A 26229-nucleotide genomic window follows, 5' to 3' on the forward strand; every position below is an offset into this window, starting at 1 on the left:
GGTAAAGGGTAGGGGGTGATAACGTAGGGTCTTTTAGGCCATTGTGATGATTTAGCTTCACTCAGAGTCAAATGGGAAGCTATTGGAGGCTTGAAACAGAAGAGTGACATAACCTGATTTACCTTTTTTTGAAGGATTACTCTGGCTTCTGGGTAGAGAGTAGACTGAGGGTGGGCAAGAGTGGTAACTGAAGTCAGATTAAGTTGCTATTGCAATAATTCAGACAGAGATGATGGTAGTTTGGGTCCGGGTGATAGCAATGGAGGAAATGAGATTTGGATTTGGCTATATTTTGAAGGAGAGTTGACAAGATTTGCCAAAGAATTGAATGTGGGGATGCCAGAGAAAGAGAGGACTCAAGTATAACTCTAGATTTAGAGCCCAAGCATCTGGAAGAATTTGGCTGTAGTTGACTGACATGAGGAAGATGTGATTGGAACAGGTTCCTAGGAGAGGATTGGGAGCTCAGAAGAGATAAGGAATAACAGCTCAGTGGGCTCATAGCTAATTGAATGACAATGTCCACGCTAATGAATGGATTGACGTCAGCAGGAAGATATCTTGAGAGTGTTTGAAGGGCTCTGTGCATTGACCTGTCTTTTTATTAATGTTTGGGGTCATTTTGCTATTGGCACAATGCTTGATATAAGCTGATATATATTGGATGACAAGACAGAATCCAAGGAAGATCTTGACAATTCCAGAAGAACAAACCGAATCTAGCAAGATGAAGTAAACCTAAACAAACACAGTCTCGCAAATTTGAACTGTTCAAGCAATATCAGAGGAATAGCATTTTTGTTAAAAGCACATTGTTTGTGATCAAACAGATCTAGCCCCAAATCCCAACCTTCCCCTTCTTAGTCCTATTCCCTTGCTTAAGTCCAATTACTTTTTTATTTATAAAATGGCACAGTAATGCCTTGCTCAAAGGGTTGTTATGAAAATGAAATAAAATAATAAAGCACTTAACACACTGTCTAGGATATAACAACAGGTGGTTTGTAAATAAGATGTTTTATTGTCAAAGACTTTTCTTTCTATTCTTTTTTTTTTAAATTAGATATTAGTAAAAATTGGAATTTAGGGTAGGCTTTTAAGAGCCCCCTGAAATAATATTAGGACTAGAGGTTTTCTAGTACCTGAAACATTATTTCCCCAGAACAAGTTTTCTGTTAGCCCCTCCAATCCCACCTGAAAATGTTAGCCCTCTTCACTTTATCTTTCTGACTTATTCTTTCATTTCTTTCCGCCATAAGATTAATAACCTATTTTGTTATCTATCATATTTTGTCATTCTCTTATAATATTTGTTTACAACTTTTCTCCCTTAATCTGACATCTTGGAATACTTTCCAGGGCTTTTAATATTATTTTTCTATTTTTTTATTGAAGAATTTATATATAATAAAATTCATCAATTTTAGTAGCCTCCCATGACAAAGTAACTGCATGAGCTAAAGCCGACCCAAAATTCATCAATTTTAATTACATAATTAATGAGTCTTGACAAATGTATACACCATAAACAATCAGAACAACTGAGCCTACATTTTTGGTCTTCTAGCTGAAAATAGTTATATTTCTTAACACATTTATAAATGACAACCTTACAAGTTAAAAATATAGTTTTATTTAGTATGAAAAATGAGGAATATGTTTTAAAAAAGTTATTAAGAAAGGCGAGAGAATTCTAAAAAATATATTAGATCATTTACTTGTCTTCCTTTTGTCCTCTAAATAAGACAAAATGCTTGCAGAAAATGAAGAGCTTGCCAAGAATAAATTTCATTTTAGGGTACTTAGGGCTCTGCATGTACTGCTGATGAGAATTAGGGTACCAATTCATCTTCGTAGTCTTGGCCTTCTGGTTTGTTTCCTTTTTATGCTAATATGTTTAGATCAGGGCATGGTTGAAGAATGGCAAGATGGGCAGAGAGGAGAGTGGAGAGGGGTGTGGTAAGATGAGTTGGCCCAAGCAATATCACAGCCCTCTTATTCTGCTCTTTAAATAGCATAATTACATGAAAATGGTGCCTAGTAATGCAAATTAATTGCTTAAAGCAGAAAATAAAATTGTAACTATTAGGAAATTGTTTGAAAGAAAGATAGGATATGCCATAGTCATTATGTTTTGTGAATAGTTACATGATAATGCTTCTGAATGCTCATGTAATATAAATCAGGATTTCTAGGTACGGGGGAAGAAAAAAGCCAACTGAAAGTAGAATGCTAAATTGACTAGGGAGGTAGGTATATGGAGACCAGCGCTCCTTTACTTTGGTGCTCCTGTGTTGTTACATGGACTCTCTTCATATCTCTCCTCTTATCTCTCTTGTCAGGCCTACAATAGCTCCTCTTTATTTATTTTGCCCTTATTTTGGGGTCTTTCCAAAAATATTTTTGCTCCATTCTTTACTCTTTTTCTCTCCACATAGTTTCTCTTTTGAAAATCACATTTATTTCTGTGTTAAGGGAATATCACCTGCCTTATTGAAATAAAAATTCAAGAATTACCAAGTTTTTAGTACTGTAAGAGATTCTTCATGGGCTGGGGGCGGGGGGCGGGTATGGGAAGGCTGACAAATTGCCCAAGGTCTCTTATTGACTGACTTTCCTTCCTCCTGAGACTTCTCTCACTTTAGTTACCACTCTTTTCTCCTGCTAGACCCCAGATGTGTGCTGCTCTAACATTAGAGTTCTGGTCCAACTGTGGATAATACCCTTTCTCTTGTTTCCCTGTAGCACAGTTTGCAACTTTTTAAACAAAGAGCTAAAACAAACAAGCAAACAAAACAAAAAAAGAACGCTAAATCTTATGAAAGAGACACAAAGCCTTAATTCAGCCTGGGCTACAAAATAGTGTTTAGGGTTCTAATATTCTAATAAGCATTGTATAGTTTATTTAAAGGTTGTTCATCCTCAAGTACTAATATCTTCCCAGTCCATATAGGGAAGACTGCCTCTCTCAAGTGAGGTTTCCTTCTTAAGAGCTACATCTCTTCAAGAAAGGACATTGCTCACCAGAGACATTCGTTGTCTAATAGTCATTATTAACATCAAACTACTGGCCTAGTAACAACCACGATATACATTCAACAAAAATTAATACTCAACATTGTGAGGGATCTCAACATAGGTGACTTGAGCTATATTTCTAGCTCAAGCTTGTTTATTTTTTCTATTATCCATTCAGTCGATGTTTCTTAAGCACCTTCTATACGTTAGGCATTGTGCTAGGGGGCAAACAAGACAGACATGGCACGTACCCTCATGGAACTTGCAATAATAAGGAAAGGCAGACATTAAATTATTATGTTGATAAATGTTATAAAGGAAGATTGCAGGATATTTTGGGAATCTATAAAGAGATCTAACTTAATCAGTATGGTCAGAGAAGGCTTCCTGGAGGAAGTAACATTTATATGAGACTAGAAGTGTAAAAAGTCAACCAGGTATGTTCAGGTGTGTGTGCCAGAGTGAAAGAAAAAGTGGAGAGAAATACTAAGCAGAAGGCATGGCATATACAAGAATGTTAGCAGCTTAGATAACAGATGAGATTGATTTGAGGTGAACCTGCCAAGGTAGTCAGGAATCGAATCACGCTGAACTGTGTTATGAATTTCATGCCTCTATTCTTAGAGCAATAGGAAGCCATGGAAAGCCAGGGAGTGGGTAATATTTGCATTTAGGTAAGATATAATAATAATAATAATAATAATAATAATAATAATAATTAGAAAACTATACTTACTATGGGCTGATACTGTATATTAATTGGTATGTACTTCACATAAACCCTGTGAGTCAGGCAATATTTTTATTATTTATTTATTTATTTATTTATGTTTATTTCTTTTTTAATTTTTTTTGAGTCAGGTAATATTTTGATGCCCAATTTATCAGTGAGGAAACTGAGGTATATAGGTAGATTACATAACTTGCCAAAGCTCATACAGCTAACAAATGACAATGCTCAGATTGTGAGGAGAGCATTCAGGAGGCTGTTGCAAAATTGTCAACAAAAGATGCTTAGGGCTGGGACTGGAATAATGACAGTGGGGAAGCGTTAGGGTAATGGACTAAGATATATAAGATTTATCTCTAAAATACTACATTTCTAATTTCTTGATATGCTTTTTAAATTTCTTAAATTTTATTATGGTAAGAACACTTAACATGAGACCTGTCCTCTTAAAAATTTATATGTAGAATACAGTATTGTTAACCATTGCCTGGTATACTTTTCAATTTGACTATCTTGCTGTTGCCTCAATTTTCTACCAATACTCTTTTTACCTGTTTTTCATATTCCTGTTAGAGGTATTATTATTTGCAAGAATTCAGACCCAAAACATTGAGTAAGATTTTTCTATTTCTCTCTCCCTTCCTTCCAGTGAGTGAACAGTCATAAAGCCCATGCCAAGATACCTTTTGCAAAGTCTTCATAATTCATCTCATCATTTCCATCCTCAAGGCCTTATCTATAGAAATCTGAAAACAGATCTATTCACACAGAACACTATTGGCAGGCTGACTGCACTGTACTACCAGTATTTACCGTGGTCCTGAATCTAATCCTCAGCTATGCCTACTGGGAAATTGGATTTGGGGAGAAGGCGGAGAATGGGCCACATATTGTTCTCAGGTCCATTTTATGAGATGGGAACGGTTTAAGATGTGATAGAAGAGGGAAAGAGAGAGAGCTTAATAGGGATAGAAAAAGAGAAATAACCATAGCTAAGATCTGGTAAATGTGGTTTTTTGGAAGTCAGATTTCTGCTATGGTCATGCTGTAGCTCACAGGATTTCCTACTGATCAGAAAGCCTTTTACTTTCCTCTGGCTAAAACATCAAGGTCCTATGTTTTACTATCAAAGACAGGATAGCAACATGAAAATACTTACAGATTAAACACAAAAAGCATTAGATTTTTCAGATGGAGAGAATAGCATAATTTAGTTCTTATATTTGTTTTGTGTTTTATTACATCTATGTATTGAGTCTATGTGTCAGTCACTTTACTTCTACAATTTCAGTCTTCAGAACAATCCTGTAGGAGAGGTCTAATACTCTCTCTCCTTCCTTGACAGCTGAGAAGACTGAAGGTCAGAGAGTTTCAGTGACTGGCCAGAGGTTACACTGTTAGAAAATGGCAGCATTCAGGTTCCATTATGTCTGACCCCACAGCCTATGTTTTAGCCACTCCAACCCACTGCTTCTGATAACAGAAAGGCGTAGGAAACTTAAACAAATATCTTGAGAAGTTTTAACATTTCAGCTTAGAGTAGAAAACATTGGTGTTTTCAGTAAACTGTCTCTGACAACCTAATTAAAGTCAAGGGAATTTGAAAATATCCCCTCAAGTCTCTGCTACTCCATAGTTCTGTGATATTATTTCAGTTGTTTTGACTCTAAGTAAAAAGAGAAAGTGGTCAACAAAGTACCCTTTTACACATGTAAGAATCACATTTAGTAAAGCTATTATAGTGTTGCTCATGCAAGTCCATAGGATTTGAAAACAATCTTTTTCTCCTATTTTAGGAATAAAGCCATAATGGGTCTTGGAAGTTATGCATTTAGTTAACAGATGCTTAAACACAAGGATATGTTTTATAAAAATAAATTCCGTAGAAGAATCTTAATTAGCAGAGCCATCCTATAGTAATTATCTATAGTAATTATCTGGATTTGATTACAAAGGGCTTCTATGTATATGTACACTCATTTCTTACAAAATGCATTGTGAGACTATTAACTTCTATTTACTTGGGTAACAGTTAATCTAGTCATAAATATAAAATAAATCATTCAGAATAAATAAGCTACAAAATATATTGAAATAAAAAATATAGAAAGAATAAATGTTCTTAAACAAATACAGATTAGTGGTTGTTTATGACTTCCTTCTCATATAAACATAAATTTCTAAAGTATGTTCTTGCACTGATATGTGAATATGATTATTATTTTAACTTTGTTTTTATGGGTAATCGAAAATAAGTATTAAAAATTGGTGCAAGTTAATACAAGGATGACCAATACAAGGATGGTAATATAGTTACTCTGGCATATTTACATTTCTACTTATTAAGGCTATATGTAAACATAATAGAGAAAGTGCATTTTAGACATGTGAAACATAATAATTCCTCTGGCTGCCACATTCTTGTGTTAATAATAATTCAGATTTCTTCCCTAACCTAGTTTTCTATTTAAAAAACTGTTTAAATCAGAAAACTGAGACAAAATCCTGAGCCAGTTCTGGTGTTAACTAAAATCAGTTTATGTAGATCAGCTTTCTATGAGAAACCTTGTCTTACCTTGTCCCTATCAGGTGATGATTGCTTACAAAATAAGAAAACCCAAAGGTTCTTCTTTTCTGGGCCTTCTCTTTTATTTAAAGTAAATTTCTCTTTTGAGATCATATGATATGGAAGTGAGGAGCAAGAATTCTACAGCCCTAGTGCCTGAGTTTGAATCCCAGCACTGCTACTTACTGTGAGATCTATGCAGGTGCCGTGTCTCATTTTCTTCATGGGGATAATAATAGCAGTACATGTCTCTCAGGATGGCCATGAAGATAAAATAATATCTAGTGCCTACAATACAGGAAGCACTATATAAATAGTCATTTTTATTGCACAACCCAAGTTTTGTTCAATGGTTATTTTATTGATGTATAATATATATGCAGAAAGGAACTCATAAGTGTTTAGCTTACTAAAATTTTATAAGCTGAATAGTCCTGTGTAACCAGCATGTAAATCATATAACAGAAACTAGTACTTTAAAAACCCTCTTCATGTCCCCTTCTAGTCACTACCCTTCTCTAAGGATAACCAATATCTTGACTTCTGATTAGTTTTTTTAATGGCTATTTGTTAAACCTTGAAAGTGTAGCAATTGATAAGGGACTTATTGTAATAGCATTTTATCTTTTATTTAGTATCCAATACAGACCTATTTGCTGATTAATCTTTGAATACTTATAATAATAATAAGTATAATACATATAAATAAAAGATATACAGTATAATATATAATATGATAATAAAATATAACATTTTAATGTATTTTGTTCTACAGGTTGAAAAAGCTCCTTGAACAAGAAAAGGCTTACCAAGCCCGCAAAGAAAAGGAAAATGCTAAGCGGCTCAATAAACTAAGAGATGAGCTTGTAAAACTCAAGTCCTTTGCACTCATGCTGGTGGATGAAAGACAAATGCATATCGAGCAACTTGGCCTGCAAAGCCAGAAAGTACAAGATCTTACTCAGAAACTGAGGGAAGAAGAAGAAAAGCTCAAAGCCATCACTTCCAAATCCAAAGAAGACAGGCAGAAATTGCTCAAGTTAGAAGTGGATTTTGAACACAAGGCTTCCAGGTTTTCCCAAGAGCATGAAGAGATGAATGCTAAGTTGGCTAATCAAGAGTCTCACAACAGGCAACTTAGACTCAAGTTGGTTGGCTTAACTCAAAGAATTGAGGAACTAGAAGAGACCAACAGAAATCTTCAAAAGGCAGAGGAAGAACTTCAGGAATTAAGAGATAAAATTGCCAAAGGGGAATGTGGCAACTCCAGCCTCATGGCAGAAGTGGAAAATCTTCGGAAACGTGTGCTTGAAATGGAGGGTAAAGATGAGGAGATCACTAAAACTGAATCCCAGTGCAGGGAATTGAAGAAGAAGTTGCAAGAGGAAGAACATCATAGTAGGGAGCTCAAACTTGAAGTTGAGAAGTTACAGAAGAGAATGTCTGAACTGGAGAAATTGGAAGAGGCATTTAGCAAAAGTAAATCTGAATGCACCCAGCTACATTTAAATCTGGAAAAAGAAAAGAACTTAACCAAAGACTTGCTAAATGAATTGGAGGTGGTCAAGAGTAGAGTCAAAGAACTGGAGTGTTCAGAAAGTAGATTAGAAAAGGCCGAATTAAGCCTAAAAGATGATCTTACAAAGTTGAAGTCATTTACTGTGATGCTGGTTGATGAAAGGAAAAATATGATGGAAAAAATAAAGCAAGAAGAGAGGAAAGTGGATGGACTCAATAAAAATTTTAAGGTAGAACAAGGAAAGGTGATGGATGTAACTGAAAAACTAATTGAAGAAAGTAAGAAGCTTTTAAAACTGAAATCTGAAATGGAGGAAAAAGTATACAATTTGACAAAAGAGAGAGATGAGTTAATAGGCAAACTGAAAAGTGAAGAAGAAAAATCATCTGAATTAAGCTGCAGTGTTGACTTATTAAAGAAGAGACTAGATGGAATAGAGGAAGTGGAAAGAGAAATAACAAGAGGAAGGTCTCGAAAAGGACCTGAGCTCACCTGCCCAGAAGATAACAAGATTAAGGAACTAACACTTGAAATCGAGAGACTGAAGAAACGTCTCCAACAGCTGGAGGTGGTGGAAGGAGATTTGATGAAGACAGAGGATGAGTATGATCAACTAGAGCAGAAATTTAGAACTGAGCAGGATAAGGCTAATTTCCTCTCTCAACAACTGGATGAGATAAAGCACCAAATCGCCAAGAATAAAGCAATAGAGAAAGGTGAGGCTGTGAGCCAGGAAGCTGAGCTGAGACACAGATTTCGATTAGAGGAGGCTAAAAGTCGAGACTTAAAAGCCGAAGTACAAGCTCTGAAAGAGAAGATTCATGAATTAATGAACAAAGAAGATCAGCTTTCTCAGCTCCAAGTGGATTATTCTGTCCTTCAACAAAGATTTATGGAAGAAGAAAATAAGAACAAAAACATGGGACAGGAGGTCCTCAATCTGACCAAAGAATTGGAGCTTTCTAAGCGTTATAGCCGAGCTCTAAGACCCAGTATGAATGGAAGAAGAATGGTAGATATACCCGTGGCATCAACTGGAGTACAAACTGATGTGCTTAGCAGTGAGGCAGCAGAGGAAGAAACACCAGCAGTATTTATACGGAAATCCTTTCAAGAAGAAAATCATATCATGAGTAACCTTCGACAGGTGGGATTGAAAAAACCTATAGAACGATCCTCTGTTCTAGACAGGTATCCTCCGGCAGCAAATGAGCTCACAATGAGAAAGTCTTGGATTCCATGGATGAGAAAAAGGGAAAACGGGCCCTCAGTCACTCAAGAGAAAGGGCCTCGAACAAATTCCAGTCCAGGGCACCCAGGAGAGCTGGTTCTTTCACCAAAGCAGGGCCAGCCCCTGCACATTCGGGTGACGCCAGACCATGAGAACAGTACTGCGACCTTGGAGATAACAAGCCCAACGTCTGAAGAATTTTTTTCTAGTACCACTGTCATTCCTACATTAGGGAATCAGAAACCAAGGATAACTATTATTCCATCACCAAATGTTATGTCTCAAAAACCAAAAAGTGGAGATAGTACTCTCGGCACAGAACGAGCCATGTCCCCAGTCACAATTACCACATTTTCCAGAGAGAAGACCCCGGAAGGTGGAAGAGGTGCATTTGCGGACAGGCCCACGTCCCCCATTCAGATAATGACAGTGTCTACATCAGCAGCGCCAGCTGAGATTGCAGTCTCTCCCGAATCTCAGGAAATGCCCATGGGAAGGACTGTCCTCAAAGTCACCCCAGAAAAACAGACTGTTCCAACTCCAGTAAGGAAATACAACTCCAATGCCAATATCATAACCACAGAAGACAATAAAATCCACATTCATTTAGGTTCTCAGTTTAAACGATCCCCTGGGACTTCAGCTGAAGGAGCAAGTCCAGTTATTACTGTTCGACCTGTCAACATGACAGCTGAAAAGGAGATTTCCACTGGCACTGTCCTTCGCTCTCCCAGGAACCATCTCTCATCACGACCCGGTGCAAACAAAGTGACAAGCACGATCACCATAACACCAGTCACAACCTCATCTACTCGAGGAACACAGTCAGTGGTGAGTAGAGAGGGTCTAAAGTGCAGGCCCAGGGAGGGAGGAAGACTAGTGAGAATAATCCACCACCCGAAACAAAACTAAAGGCATGTGCCTCTTGGGCACCTGAACCCTGTAGGAGAGGTTTCCTTGAGAACTGGTTACACCGAGAAATGAAAAGAAAAAGTAGCCTAATGTTTTAATAAATTCAGTTAATTTTGAGGGGAAAAATTTTTTTCATGTAAATTATGGAGACCCCAGAAATACTTGCAAAGATGGGCTCTTTGTATTATCAGCATGTAGTGGTAATGTTTAAAGTTCGATTTTTATGTTTAAAATACTTTTTAAAAATGGAAACTGGGGAGAAATGGTCAATATACAAGAAAAACTAAAACTGTTCCTGGGTTATGTTTCTATGACCTAAAATATTCAATATGTGATTATGTATGGCCATAGTCATACTTTATTCCAAAAAATGAGAGGAAAAGATCTTAATATTAAAAACTTTTTAAAAGTAAAAAAGAAGGGTTTATATGTCTAAACATTATATTTTATTAATATTATCTTGCACAGAGCAGATGCTTGATACATTTAACTTGATAACCATATGGACGATTAAATGAATGATTATAAAAAAAAAAGCATGTTTAATGTGTAAAAGCTAGAGCTTAAAAATAAATTATATATTTTTTCAAAATATTTCCAGTGATTATCTTCATTTATTGGAGACAAATTGGTAAATGAAATTATAGAAGAGCATGTACTATTTAGGTATGAATTTAAACTAATAGACTAGATACTATGATTCCTGGACTCTGAACAAATTCTCCAGCATATGTTAGAAACTCTTAAGAAACACAGGAAGCTTACCATTTAAGTAGAGAAACTATGGCTTATTTTCCCATATCTTCGATATAATTTAATCCTCTGTATACAAACATAGACTCAAAAAGTGTGAATTTCTAATTGCTTTGCCAGTAAAACTTTTCATTATTGGCTCTATGAGAGCTGAATAGCATTCAGAATTGCTTGCCCTTCTCAAATGATTCAATATTGGGTTTTAGGCAGCACAAAGCAGAGCTTGAATTTTTATAAAAAGACAGAGGAGGTCTAAATTGTAGTTTAGAACATATTTTACTGCTAGAATAACTTGTTACCATTTTAAGGGCCAGATAGCCTTACCTTCTGCCACAACATTTTGACTACTGATTAAACCCCATTTACAAAGAGGATTTCAAAACAGCTGAGATTTCTAAGGCCTGAATAATGACCCACCTACTTCAGGTATATCAGATCCCATAAAATCAAGGACAACAAAAAGTTTGCGATGCCCCTCTTAGAAATCAAATAGAGAGGTTAGTTCATTTGTGCATTTATTCATTCAACATTTACTGAGCGTTAGCTACACTTTAGCCACTCGGTTAGATGCTGATTGCAAAGAGGACCTTTTAGAAGTTCTCAACTTAGTTGGAGGGATTGGAACCTACCTAGTGGTTCTATGACAGAGATATATACAAAGGAACCACCAGAGAAGGCTTCACAGAGGAAGAAGTGTTCACAGATAAAGGGAGATTTTTAAGAAGGAAAAAGGAAGTAGTATGTAGAGAGGACAGCATGTGCAAAGGTATAGCAATGTGAAGGAGCCTGGCATGTTTGGGGAAGAGTGAGCAGTCCCACTGTGCTGCAGCCATTGGGCCTGGAGACAAAATGCAAGAGCAGTAAGTAAATGGAGAGGCAAACTTGGGGCAGATATTGAAGAGGCATGTGTCTTATTATGAAATTGAGATTTAATCTCATAGAGTATCCAAAGGGAACCATTGAAAGGATAAAGATGATTCTAAAAACATTATATATTATTTATATTTCTGAAAGATATGTCTGTAAAACAGTTTAAAAGAAAAATTGGAGGGGACAGATGTTGAGGACAGAAATACGGTTGCAATTTTCTAGGCTAGAGATGGTGTAGATTTGAACGATGGTAGTGAAAATGAGAACAGAGACAGAGACGTATTGAAGACAGAATCTAAGATTTCGTGACAAATTGAGTATGGAAGATGGCACTGAGGTTTCCGGCTTGGCCGTGTGGATGGATAGGATGAGAAAAAATGGAGACTACTGTTTGGAGGAGAAGATAAGTAATGTCTGGGGCATGTTATATTTGAGATGCCTGAGAGACCCTGGAAATGTCTAGCAAGTGGTTGGAAATAGAGATTTGTATGGTAGGAGAGCATCAAAGGCTTTGGGTCCTGGGACTCATCAACACGTGGGGTGATAACCGAGGTGATTTTTGGGGTGAAAGTGAAAAATTAAGAGAGAGCTGAGAATGGAATATGTTAACACCCACATTTGGAATGCGGACAAACTAGAACGAGGAGCCAGCAAGAGATTGAAAAGGAGTCGCCAGAGACAGATTGTGAATGAGTGAGACTCAAGGAAGAAATCACAGCAAGAGAGTTTCAGGAACACTTCATTAGTGAAAATAAAAAATGTGAAGAGTCTGGCATTCTTAGGCGGTGAAAGGAGAGCTGTTTCATATAAAGAAGGTGGGGAGAACTTGGGGAACAGTAAAATTGCCTGAGTTTATGCCAGATGGCCTGTATTTTCTCTGCGAAGTAGGAGATCAGGTCATCTCCAGTAAGGGTAGAAGAAGTAGGGTAGGGGCTTGAGAAGAGGAGAAAGTTTGGGATAGATGTTTCAGGAGAGAAGAAAGGGAAGCAATCAGAGTGGATTACATACTGACTCCAAGCTTCTAACAATTTTATCTGGGGAAGGGTCATCTGTGGCTCTTCCTCTGTGGCGAGAGTCCTGCTAATGTTCAGACTGATGGCATAGCCAGGGTAAACTCACCACCATCTCTCTTGTGTTTCTGTATCTTCTTTCTTACAGTCAGGACAAGACGGGTCATCTCAGCGGCCTACACCCACCCGTATTCCTATGTCAAAAGGTATGAAAGCAGGAAAGCCAGTAGTGGCAGCCCCAGGAGCAGGAAATCTGACCAAATTCGAGCCTCGAGCTGAGACTCAGTCTATGAAAATAGAGCTGAAGAAATCTGCAGCCGGCAGCGCAACCTCTCTTGGAGGGGGGAAGGGCTGAGGGCAGTAGCTGAGGGGGTATGTTGTGCAGATGCTACTGCTGCGGTGAAAACAAACCTTCGTCGTTCGTGCCAACTCTTTACATGTACTAATTTAAGTTTTAAATATCTTGTTTGTAAAATAATCTACTAATAGCCATGTGTCTTTCCTATTTTGTGAATTTGTTTTCATGCTGGGGAACAGAACTAACTAGCAAAACTACTGTTTGCTGTGTGCTTGGTTGACGATGCTGGGCCTGAGGCAGCGCCTGACGTCTAGTCCCAGTTTTGCTTCTGGAAAGTGGTTCCATCAGCTAACCCATCTGAACCTGCTTTTTTGTCAGTAAGATATAGGAGCTGGATCACATCCTCTCCAAAGCCAGCTCCCATATTTCCTAATTGTAAATCAAATTTAATAGGCCTTGTTCCACAATAATTGATTTTTCAAAAATTCTATTATGAAATAGAAAATAGTCTAACAATTGTCATTTGCCTCTATCAAATCCAAAATTTGTTTCATGTGCTGGAAAAAACATCTCCTAGCTATCACAGAGCCTGGATTTTTAAAGTTTTGAAAAAACAAAAGCCTCTGAGATGATTTCAGGAAATAATCTGAATGTAAAATAAAATGGAAATGAAATATGGAATCCTAAAAACAGAGTTTTACTTATTTGTGTGTGTCTGTGTGTATTGTAGGTGTTTTGGCCATCTCCAAAACGTTCCCAGAATTTCATAGACAATAATTTTAGAACCATTAATGTCAGACTCATGCTCTATTCAAGTGAACAATTGATTTAAATTGTGGAGCAGTTTGAATAGAGCTGACAAATGGCTCTTTATAGCTCAGCAGAGGTTGGAACGGCTAGGAAATAGCAGAAAGTAAATTCTGATACATTAATGCCAAGAAAAAAGTGACATCATGCATAACTTAATTGAATTCAAATATTTCCCTCAGTTAACTGTGGACTTTACTCACAAATCTAAAACCAATTCATGATTTGTGTGTGTGTGTGTGTGTGTGTGTGTGTGTGTGGTGGAGAAGTGGATCATGATTCCTGTCAGTTTTACTTGTGTTTGTATCATTTTCATTAATTTTAAGCATGTTTTGATCAGCATGAAATAGTATGTGAATGCAAAATGCCAGGTGTCTTTGTGAGATTAACCGTGTTAAAGTGGATACTGCTTCATAGTCAAATAACAACAAATGAGCTCAAGGCTAATAACCTGTAGCTTAGCATATGGAGACTTACATAGGCAATATTTTTGTCAAAATCTTTGAGTCAGTGGGTGAACTTTACAAAAATACAATAACTACAAAGTTACAGGTTATTTTTCCACTTCTGAATTGTAAGTGTTCCAAAATTATTTGGATAGTTCATGCTCTTGATATTTGAGAAAAAATAGTTTAAACACACACACACACACACACATACACACACACACACGATTAATTTTTAGCCCATGATTCATCATGCTTCATGGTAAAGAGACTCTTCTAAGTTCTTTCTACACTGGATTTCCTATTCCTTGCAGAACTTGGACTTGAACTGTACACGATGGTGGTAGATGCCTCACACTATTCACAGTCACTTTAATCCGTTTTCTCTTGCCTACAGGTCATCAGTTCTTAGCGTATGTGTTTTAAAATGTTGGGCAACTAAGGTAGACATGCCATAATAATGGGATTTCAAGGTAGAAGGAGAGAGAGAGAGAATAAAGACTTCAAGAAATGATTTTGAACAAGTTTAAACAAGAGAGCTTGGCAATTTAGGTACTGATCTGTATATTTTTAAAAGGAAATTTCCCCCTTTTGTAAAGTGGACTTCCATCCCTTTCAAAAACAAGGACATTCTCTGACATTTAGGGTATTTAGTGTTACTGTACCATAACATACTCTATTTAGACAAATGAAACTGTCAAAAGTATGAAACATCGCATTCCTTTTGACTTTACCTGCCGTTTTTCAGTGACTTATCATAATCTTACTGTCACTGTTGCTGTTTTTGCTTTTACCTGCTCACACCATGCTTACATCATTTCTGCCTGGAAATCCATACCATCTGCAGGGAGAGTGCTCCGAAAGGCTTAACAGTGCATGTACAGGATGTTTATACATCTGGATCTTGGAATAGAGCCACCTACAAAGTACAACTGCTAAGAAAACTTGGCAGAACAACACATATTCGCTTTTCAGAAATGATAAAGAGCAATTGTCATGGCAGTTTTCCTTTGTAATTTTAGAACCAACTCTACATTTATTTGATAACTTTGTTCTAAACCACATATTAGAAATGAAATCCACTGGGAATAAAAGGTGGAGGATTAAATCTACTCTAACTCCAACTTTCACTTGTGAATATAATGTCTTTTAAGATGCAGTTTAATGTGCTTTTATAAGAGTGAATGGGATTAAAAGGTTAGAGTCTTTCCTCTGCCCTGGAATATAGTAAAATAAAGAGAATCTCACCAGGGCTGCTGTGTATAGCTGCTGTTGGGTTCCCGCCCTGGGAAGCAGAAGTGGGGTGGTTGTCATTTCCACAGATTGCAATGTGATGGCCCCCCCAGAGGACATGCAGAGCACAATCTGCACAACTGCAGAGGAGGCCCTGGTCTTCTGAGAATTTTCATGTGCTGACTATTGGGGCATATTACGATGGTGGCCATTTAGAATGCATGGTACCAGAAATGTTCCTATATGGAACAAGACCCCAAGAGTGTTTATCATTTCTTGAAAATGACCTTCCTGTCTAGGTCACCTGCTTAAATAGAGTCATTCAATTTCTACTGGTATTTTTATTAGTTTTTCAGTGAGGACAAGTTAATGGGTGACAACTGGGCTCTCCAGAGTGTGTAGTGTCTTTATTAAAGGTACAGTGTTACCAGATCTCTTACTTAAATATCTTCAGGAAGGGAATAAAGAAGAGCTTTGATGTGTGCTGTAGGAAGAGTATAATTTCAAGGAAATGAAAACATGTCCAAGAATGTAAAATGTACAGAGATTTGAATTTCTCATTCCCTCACAGATTCAGAATACTGGGGAAAGAGTGAGACTTTGCTGATTCGGAAAACCCCACGGATATTAGATAAGAAGAGCACCTATATGTGGGGGGAGGCTGGAGGCAGAGGGAGAGAGGAGAGGTAATAAGATGGACACGGAGAAGGTTTCTCCATAAACAAAAATGTACGATTCCAAAATTTCCCCAACCTGGATGAAGTTTACTGTTTACCTCCTACCTCCTCCTCCAGAGACTCCTTGTCCTCTGCTCTTTCATCTTCTTTTCACCTCCGCACAGAATATAAATATGCTCTGGCCTCTTTCTTTTTAGCACAGTTCTTCCTTCAGCTGTGCAGTCCGCTGTAGCTACTGCCCCATCTCGCTCCTGCCCAGTTAAGTCATTAACAGAACACTCAAACTTTTCTGCCTTTATTTCCATACTTTCCATTTATTCTTTAATTACTGTTTCTTGTTAAAGTAATTTGTATACATGATTAAAATATCAGCCAGTGCTAAAAGACAATGAAACATCTGTTCCTTAACCTGCTTCTGTTTTCCTCAGTCGTGCTCTCTGGAGCAAATAATTTTTCTTAGCTGTTTCTTCTGATATTTATCTCCATATTTCTAAATAACATACTCGTACTGTGGCTTTTTATTTAGATATTATTTTTTGTCTTCACATTATAATTTTGATGGTTGAGGATTTAGTCCTTTCACATATCCCCTCTTTCCTTTTCCGCATCCTTCCAATATGATTACATCACATATTTTTTGATAAAGTAGCAGACAGCATTTGCATGTTTATATTTTTATATGTTTACAGTGTAAATTTAAATATCATACCATGATAAACCAAGTAGTATACTGTGAATATGTTTCCTTCTTCTTTCCCCCTCAAATGAATAATTGCTTTAATTTTTTATCTGCTTGATTTTCTATGTATCTATCTGTATTTTTTCCAAATGCTCCCATAGATCTGCCAAACACCTCCCAGTAAATTTTCCAAACACTTAAATGCATCAGTTTCATATTTTCTCCTGAAGGCCTTCCTAGTTCAGCTCTCTGCTTCCCTATCTAGTTCAAACTGCTTGTCCTCCAGGCCTACTGCACAATTGTCCTCTTGCCTATGTTGAATCCTCAATTTCTTGGATTTCTTATCTTCTACATCTTTTGCTTAACTGCCTTTCTCTATCTATCTATCTATCTATCTATCTATCTATCTATCTATCTGTCATCTATCTATCATCTACCTACCTACCTACCTACCTACCTACCTACCTATCTTTTGAAGTATATCTTTCAGTAGTTTCTACAGAGAAAAATGCTTTGGTAACCTCCCTGAGGCAGGCTACCTGCATTTTTGGAAATAGATCCGAAAAGTTGAAGAATCTCATAGTTGAGTATGGCAACTTTTTCACTTTCCTGTAGTCATTCTGTGCTGCCTATTCGTGTTCCTAGTTTTAGAACTTTTTAGGTTTTTTTTTTTTTTTCTGTTAGAAAATAAACTTTTAATCTGTGGTAATGGTGAAAGTAAAGTGAAGTTATGCTTTTCTCCTCTGTAACCAAGCCATCTAATTTCTTTTGGTTTTCCTTTGACCTCTCTGACTGATCCACCTGTCTCCCTTGTTTGCTTATTATTTTATGCATACAACTTAAAGGTTGTTGTTCACCTCGTCTCTATCAAAAGCCATTTTCCTAGTCTACATGCTCATTCTGGTTATTTTATGCACCCCATGGCTTCAATTATCACCCATACACTGATGACTGTCAAATAGCTATCTCCAACTCAACTTGTCTAAAAATCATTCTCAACACCTCTCCATCCCTCTTCCAAATTTTCTCCTTCTCTTATTATTCTCCACCTCAGATGTCCTGATCTACTCAAATCACCCAAGCTAGAAACCTGGTAGCAATTTAAGGCTCCCTCTTCTCCCTTATCCGTCAAATAGACTCATTCAGCAAGTCTTCCAAAGTGCAAGTCGATCATATTACTCTTCTATTTGAAAAGCCTCCAAAGGTTCCTCACATCTACAGAATACAGTGCCAATTCCTTGGTAGGGTACTCAACGCTCTCTATGATCTGGCTCTCTACCTCTTCACTTTTCTGAGCATTCCTCCTTTTCCCTTGTCTGGATTCCTGCTCCCCACCCCATCCCACCCCACCCCAAGCACACAGAAGGGCTTGCATAGGAAGCCAGCACCTTTCCTTGACTTGATCAACTCGTCTTTTCTCCTGGGATTGCCCTTTCTCCTACCTTTCCTTCCGGTGGCTGTGTCCTTCTCTATTCAAAATATTTTTAAAAATATTGCCTCCACTAGGAAGACAAACCATCATTTCAGAACCTATCATGGGGGTTAAAGCTTGACCACTGCTGTAAAAAATGTGGCACTTATAGAGAAAGAAAACCAGCAGTTAAAGAATGGCTGAAAAAGTTTGGGAGGAAAAGGTGGTCTTGTATCTTCCCTTTGTCTGCAATGCAAGCCTGTAGAATAATGTGGAGAGTGCTGACAAATCATATGTGAGAACTTGGAGATAAAGAGATAGTGGAATTAGAGGAAATCTGGGTACTGCCATTTCTTACTTCTGTTTCCCTCCAGAGGCACCATGGCAGGTAATGGATGCAAAATAGCCAGGAGCTGAGGACTGGGGAGTTCTTACTTCAGAAGATGTTACACGTGTAGGGAACTAAGAAAGCCTGAGAGCTTTCTGGGAAGTATAAAATACTTGAATGAATTATGAATGGCTCTTTCCTCACCTTCTTGATTCCCCTAGAGGAGCATGAACTCTTTAGGAAAGAGAGTTTTGAGTGATTAGTCATGCTTTTCAGGTTCATGAAGGACCCTCTAAAATAGGTCAAAAAGGCTCTTAATTTAAGGGACCAAACAATAACACCAATAAACAAGATTTAGGTTTAGAATAGATATCGAGGTGAACATTTAGAAAAGGTGAATTGCTAAACAATGGACTAGATACCTGAGATAGGAATGAAAACCAGAAGACTAGAGTAAGGCTGGATAACCTTTGTGAAATCACCTTACCTTGGTTTGGTTTAGCATATAGCTATGTATAATCTTTTATGATTCTGGCATTCCTCCTTATAGTCAGTCATAATATGATATGCTCTACTCTTGTTTAGCAAGCAACTTAAAGAATTCTGTCATAATGCTTTTCCTAAGACCTAATGATCAATTGTATATCTGGTAAAAAATATTTTGGCCTCTCTATTTATGCTAATGTGTGATGAACAGAATTGCAAAGTCAAGGACTGATTAGAGATGAACTAGTGTTATCTAGTTCATCTCTAATTAAATATGAAAATAAAACTTATTAAATATGAAAATAAATTATTATTTGAATAATAATTTATTTTTATTAAATATGAAAATAAAAACAAAATGAGAAAAACCTCAAGATGTCTAATCACTTATTAATGATGAATCCAACTCTTAGGTTTCTTCCAGTACATTATTCATTATTTCATATGAAACTACTTCAAGTGAGCAAAGTATACATTCATACATAGACTAAAACACCCACATTTATTGGGCCAAAATGATATTGTCAAAGGATTTTGAGATATCGAGATATCTACATAGAAACTATGTGTCAAAGTTCTCATAACAGTACTTTGATGAATATTGTTGTCCTTATCTAAAAAGCACAATGTCTTTCTCAATTTTCACACATAATGTTATTTTCCATGCTATTCTATGACAGCCATAGATTTAGATTAACCTAGGCATTTAGCATCTGTGTTCAAATAAGTACAACATGAGCATGCTTGACTTAAATACTTATCTATTTTTCCATTTAGTTTTTTTTTTAATATATAATTAATGTTATATGCAAGAGAACTAGCTCCAATTTGCTTGCATCTGGGAAATAGTAATCTATGTGAGAGAAGGATTAGCTTGCCTGAAAAAGAAGTTACCAGTCATAACTGTGATTATTGGTAGCTCTTGCAACCTGAGGAGGTAAGGGGATGATTTGGGATGATGATGGAGTGGGAAATGTTTTGGAAAGAAGCAAATAAACTATTAGGTGGTTGAGAAACCCCAAGAGAGTTTATAACATCTGGTTCAAAAGTTTCCTGAAGCAAATGACAGAACTGGTTAGCGGAAGTATTTTTAATTAGCTGAACTGAATCCAAAAGAAGGAATACAAGTCCAAGACAACGGAGGAAGTTTATTGGACTTCCTATTTAAAACAGATGTTTTATCAGAACTCTGATTAATTTCTGAATGTGATAAAAACAGGACTGAATGCTGAAGCAGTTTATTAAAATGAAAACTAAAAGTAAACAATATCTAGGTACTCCTACTTTTAAAAGGTATATAGAATGTAAGACATTTTTGCAGGTTGATAAATTACCTGTGGGCATCAAGTTCAAAGCCGGGGGTTGATAGCTGGTGGACAGGAAAAACAGCAGGGCCCTAAGTTGATGCCTTGCTCTCTAGGCAGAGTCCCTGAGGATTAGGGAACCATGGGACATGGAGAGTAGGCCTTAAGTCAGCCAAATTGATGCAAAATCTGAGAGGAAATGTTTTCTGTAACTTGGTCTGCAATTTTTGTGGATGATGCAGCCCTCCTTTGCTGGTGTGAAGTCCTGCTATAAATTGAACTTTTGCTATGTCTTGTCTTTGGTGTGTGAATTTAGAGGCTATCTATTAAGTGATCTGGTCTCATTTACTAGAGTAGATTTTTAAAATTCAGAGCTCAAGTGTTCCCTTGCAGAGAGTTTGGCAGAGCACAAACATATGTAGTGCTTGGAAGGAAGGCATTGACTTTCCAAAGAGTACATCTTTTCTACTCCACAGCCAAGGAGCTCTCCTGGGAGGAATTGGAATTCCAATTTGTTGCCAGATTGTCCCACTCTAGCACTCAGGAGACAGTCTCCCTCAAATTAACCCCCAAATCTCGTCTTGTGAATCTCAAGTCATCTGGCTGGCCAGTAGTTTAGGGAAACCACTCAAGGAAGATGAATAGTGAGTTCAGAAATCAAGTATAATTAGGAATCGATAATGTTAAATCTCCTTTCCATGGAAGTTATCAAATAGCTGGTGTAATAAAAGCATAAATTCATTCGTAAGCCATATCATTTCACAATATATCATAATAAATAATGTATTTAATATGTTACCTTAAGTTTCTTTTTTTGTCATTGTAAGTCTATTTTTTAATTTTATTTTATTAGTTTCAAGTATATAGTACATTCAGGAAAAAATATTAAGATAACACTTGAGAGAAACATATAGAAGAAAATGTCATTAAGTGCTTTTGGTAAACTTTTAATGTCAAAAATATATAAAAATCCAATGTCCCCATGTATATATGTTGATTGAGGTTTAGAGATATTTTCTTTTTCCAATTGGAAAAAAGGAAATTATGCTATTAAATGTCTACACATTAGAAGGTCCACATTTAAGTGTTTTGCTTTTTCGAGTTTGCTGATAGAGGAGGTAATTAACTATGGTGGCTTTAGGTCTCAATCTGCCTGTTACATACTCTACAAATTACTAATGTCAGAAAAATGGTATCTATAAAAAAAAATTATCACAGAATTTTACTTACATCACTTTAGAGGCCCCAAATGACCTGTAATTGGGTCTGAGTCTGATATAAAGTTGAAGACAGAGTAGGAGATGGAATAAGATTTGCTCACTGACTTTGTAACTTCAGTAGAATTTATGACATTATTTTATTGTACTAAATAATAAAAAAGAAAAAGAGTCTTGGGAATTCTGTCTTCTTCTTCTTCTTCTTCTTCTTCTTCTTCTTCTTCTTCTTCTTCTTCTTCCTCCTCTTCTTCTTCCTCCTTCTTCCTCCTCCTCCTCCTCCTTTTTTCCTCCTCCTCCTCCTCCTCTTTCTTCTTCTTCTTCTTTCTCCTTTTTTTTTTTGCTGGCCACCATGGACTTCATATGCATCAGAGTAATGAGTCACATCAAAATTTAATAGCTTAAAACAACAATTTTTTCCCTCACAATTTTGTGTATTGGCTGGGCAATTCTTACCTGAGTTAGTTTATGGATTTAGGGAAAACAGATTATAAGCAAACAGATTTAATAAATATGATTACTAAGTTTCAATTAATAGAGCCATTATCACAGCTATTATCTTAGTATCTCTAGAAACAAGATGAAATATGTCTCTTTGTATAAAACAAAATAGTTGAGCTTAATTGTAGTCCTTTAAATAAAGCTTATAAACATAACTATTAAACACCATTTTTTATTATTAAGGTAGAATTAAATAAATTCAATTTGGCATTGTCAAATACTTTTGAGACAGTTTTTTAATAACATAATCTGACTAGTATCATTAGTATGTACACCATGCATGGATTATCAGTTTGCTAATTTAAATATAATAATGAAATATAACAGTCCAACCAAGACATTGTTCCTTCTATGTAATGATCCCTTTTGCCATATGTATTTTCACCAAATGCTAATTCTGAAAAGCTATTATTATTATGGAGATCACAAAATGATAGAATGAAGAGAAGGCAACTCTAGGATTTTAGAGGTTTGCACACTCAAGGAGAGAGAGGACAATATTATAGTAACACAGACTATTAGCCCCATAAAGGACTTTAGAGATGACCTCTACTACCCTCCTTTTGTGGTGAGGAAACAAAGGCACAAGCATTCTGAATTGAATCTACAATAATAACAATTCTAGATTTCACTCTTTTAAATTTATGTTTTCTTCACTTCTTAAGGGAGGAAATGGAGAAGATGCTTCAATTCCAATAGGGAGATTTGAGATCTACGTATTTTCACTTTTCGAAAATGACTACAATTTTTTTTTTTAAAAGTGTTGAGTGGGAAATAACATTTTAATCTTTGACCATGACTTTTAACCACATAATATTTTAATGTGTTTAGTTTTGGTTGAAGATTTTGATTTATTTTCAGGCATTGAAAAATTATAAAGCCAGAAAAATTTTCCGTGAAAAAAAAAAAAGATTTTAAGGGTTTCTGGTCTAGTGAAAAAAATTGTATGTATGTCTTAACAGCTTTACAAAAACTTCATAGCTAAATATTATTAAGTATATAAAACATTTATTTGTTTCATTTTACTTTGCTTCCTTACCTGTTTTATCCCAAATTCAATTTGAAAGATTGAGAGAAGAAATGAAAATATCTCCACCTAGTGGTCAGCAAGGAGTAAAGTTAACGAAAACAAATACTCATTTTGTTTTTGACATGATCACACACCACACATAATTAGCACGAACCTATAGGTCTATGACATAACGTACTTTAAATAATGTTTATTTAGATTTTAATTACATAAGTAAAAATAAAATGTAAATACTATTTTAAATTAAAGTGAAAATAATAGGTGGAAATTTCTTCATGCTATTGATAAACCCTGATGTTATTTTCTACACTTAGAACATTGCCATATGTTGACAGGGAGGGGGTATATTTTTCAGGCAGAGAAATCATTCAAGGCTTAGTTATTTCTTTCCTCTACTCTTTATAATCTCAGCAATGGCAGGACTGTCTCATTTTACTCACCAATGTAGTTCCATGCCTAGAACAGCGATGGACATGTAATTGGGCCTCGATAAATAATCCTTGACTCAGAGAATGAAAAAAATGACAATACATGTTGATAAAGGCATAAAGATGAAGATAAAGTAAAATCAGTTAATAAATATAAATATTACACACCCACAATGTGGCTGATACTATTGTAATTACTATCTCTATTTATTTTCATAAGAATGAATTAAGATTTAAAATCCTATAAGAATTATGCAAAGAAAAGCAGAGACAAAAGGGAGTCATCTGTGTTTCTTGACTTCTTAAGAGTAGATAATGAATATTTCCATGTTAAAAACTGAAATTCACACACATTAAAAAAAATTAACCGTATGTTAATTTTTTAATCAGAAGAAAAGGAGTATGGCTGAGGGAGTTACTTCTAGGAAATAGTCTGGTTTCCCACTACAGGGCTTGTATATAGTAATTACTGTTTTGTGTTTAGTTCTTTCCTTGAGCAAGATAGGTCTACTATGGTTAGAATATTAAACATGGTTTCTAAAAAGCTTTAAGAATCTTGGAGATAAAACATACATGCCAATATAAAGAAGTTACCCAAGAATAATAGAGAACTGCAGGAGAAGCTATTGGGCTCATGTACCTGTTTTTGTTTCTTTTGTTGTTTAACATCTATGGTCTTTTAATGAAATGATGTGGTATTGATCCTCACATAACTACTCATTTGAGTTTCCATTTAATTGAAAATGCTATATCTTTCTTCTCTTTATAGAAAGCATCATCATTCATCAGTTACGTATGAACTCCAGATGAAATGGTAAACCAAGCACATACTGGGTGTGTGTACTTCCTCTGAATCCCTGTTGAATGGATAGTATTTCTACAGCCCTCCATCATCACTAAGGTTCTCTATGCTACTGATCACTACTGGAAATAATTTTCTACTTCCAGTGAATCTTTTTTCTTAAGGATATAATGTAAAAGCTAAAAATGGAGTTTCTGGTAATATGAAAATAGGTAGCAAGAGCAATTCAATCTTTGTGTCAAAATAAATTTCTCTTCCTTTTGCAAAGCTTTCAGGTCCATGGGCACATGCTATGTAATTTATTTTTATAATACACTTTGTAATAAGATTTTTTTCCTAAAGTGTTTCCTTTTTCATAGTCTATGGCACATATATCTGTAGAATACACTGTCAGTTCTTCGAAATATTGATATTGGTGCATTCGAAGCAGTAACCTCTTATTTTTTTCTTTTATCGACTTGTTATTTCTGAAGAAGAAAAAGTACAACATTCTCTATGTAATTTCTCGGGGTAAATTCGAGAGGTAAAACAGAAGCAGAAGATTCTGGAAGAGATTTTATTATTGTTTGCACAATGCTATGGTTCTGATCATCGTTCAAAACTAAAAAATTATGCTCTCATTTAAAGTTTAATTTTAAATACTTAAAGCCAGTTTTTAAAGTTGCTCTTTCCAGTCTTCTGTGCCAAACAAACAAACAACCCTGGATGAACTGATTTTCATATGGAACAAATTAATGAAAGAAGATGTATAAATTCTACCTGTAAGAATTATAGAAACAGCTCCAACTGACAGTTCAATTATGTTTCTGTTTGCATTATTTACATATATGTACAGGATTCACAATAAGGATGTCAAGATATATTTCACAATCTTTCTAAATGAAAGCCTAAAAATAAAAACTGATCTAGATAGTATCAGCATCTTTTTTTTTAAATGTAAAAGAAATCTCAAGATAGATAATTTTTTCTTCTTGATAGAAAGAATTTGGACAGATTTTCAGAACCACATATAGATTGGAGAATATATTCTTTAAAGGTAAAAAACACATGCATTACTCAAATCTCAATGTCAGAGCTGCTGTTGAATTTAATTTTATGTGAAAATGTGTATCTAAAGTCTACTTGAAACCTTAATAATATGTTTTTTTAAAGACTGTTAATGTGGACATGTTTTCAATTAGGTCTTTAAAAGGTAACTTTAAAGATAAATGAAGATTTGACATCAATTTCTGAAAGCAGAAATCATATATCCTGTAACTTTACTGAGATTAAAGAAAGTATGTAACTTTACTGAGATTAAAGAATGTTTCTGAGTGTCGAAAGGATAACTAAAAACGACACAGATAATACTGTTGGCCCATTTCTTCAGTCCACAGGCTGTACTCAGGTTTATAAGCCCACAGAGGAGAGTCCTCTCTGAGTCTCTGGAACAGAAAAATTAATGTTGGATCTCCTCCTCTATGTTAACTTAGTAAACCTTTAAGGTATTGTGGAATTAGCAAATCATATTCAGTAGGTATTATAAATTGAATAACTACATTTTATGTAAAATTAGTTTTGATTTTTGTAAGAGAAATACTATGGTAGGCTTGTCCTAGCTCGAATGATTGTGAATGCATCATGTAACCTGCAGGGCTTTTGATTACCGATTAAGAGAACCAGAGTGTGTATGTGTGAAATTGAAAATATTGTTGTTATGGGTTTTATTTTCTGCAAATGTTTCTGAACTATAATGGCATTTTCAATTAGAAAAATTTTATTTGGTATTATCATATTTTTTCACTCACAGTTGAGGTTCCCTGTTTGCCAATGTTTATAATTCTGATAGCAAAAATATTCTGATATATCACAGGTTAGCATTTGAAGCAAATAACTTTTTTTCCACTTGTGGGAAATTTATTACATGAGTAGTAAAAAGACTAAAAGATAAAACTTTAAATACTTCTTGACTTTAATTTAAAATATTAGAAGTAATT

General features: G+C 35.7%; 1 protein-coding gene across 4 annotated transcripts in view; it reads left to right on the plus strand.

Annotated features, from left to right (window-relative positions):
* FILIP1 (filamin A interacting protein 1) overlaps positions 1-24520 on the plus strand; it is a 179922-nt gene extending 155402 nt beyond the window's left edge. For 3 of the 4 annotated variants that reach the window (XM_039853156.1, XM_039853159.1, XM_039853160.1), the window contains 2 exons: positions 7090-9895; positions 12758-13601. In XM_039853156.1, the coding sequence (XP_039709090.1) occupies positions 7090-9895; positions 12758-12964 (3013 nt within the window). In that variant the 3' untranslated portion in view covers positions 12965-13601. Of the gene's footprint in view, positions 1-7089; positions 9896-12757; positions 13602-24220 lie in introns of those variants that run through there. The other variant, XM_039853158.1, reaches the window with a different exon arrangement.
* Positions 24521-26229: the final 1709 nt, after the last annotated feature.

This window comes from Pteropus medius, unplaced genomic scaffold, assembly GCF_902729225.1.
Source record: "Pteropus medius unplaced genomic scaffold, Ma_sr-lr_union100, whole genome shotgun sequence".
NCBI lineage: Eukaryota > Metazoa > Chordata > Mammalia > Chiroptera > Pteropodidae > Pteropus > Pteropus medius.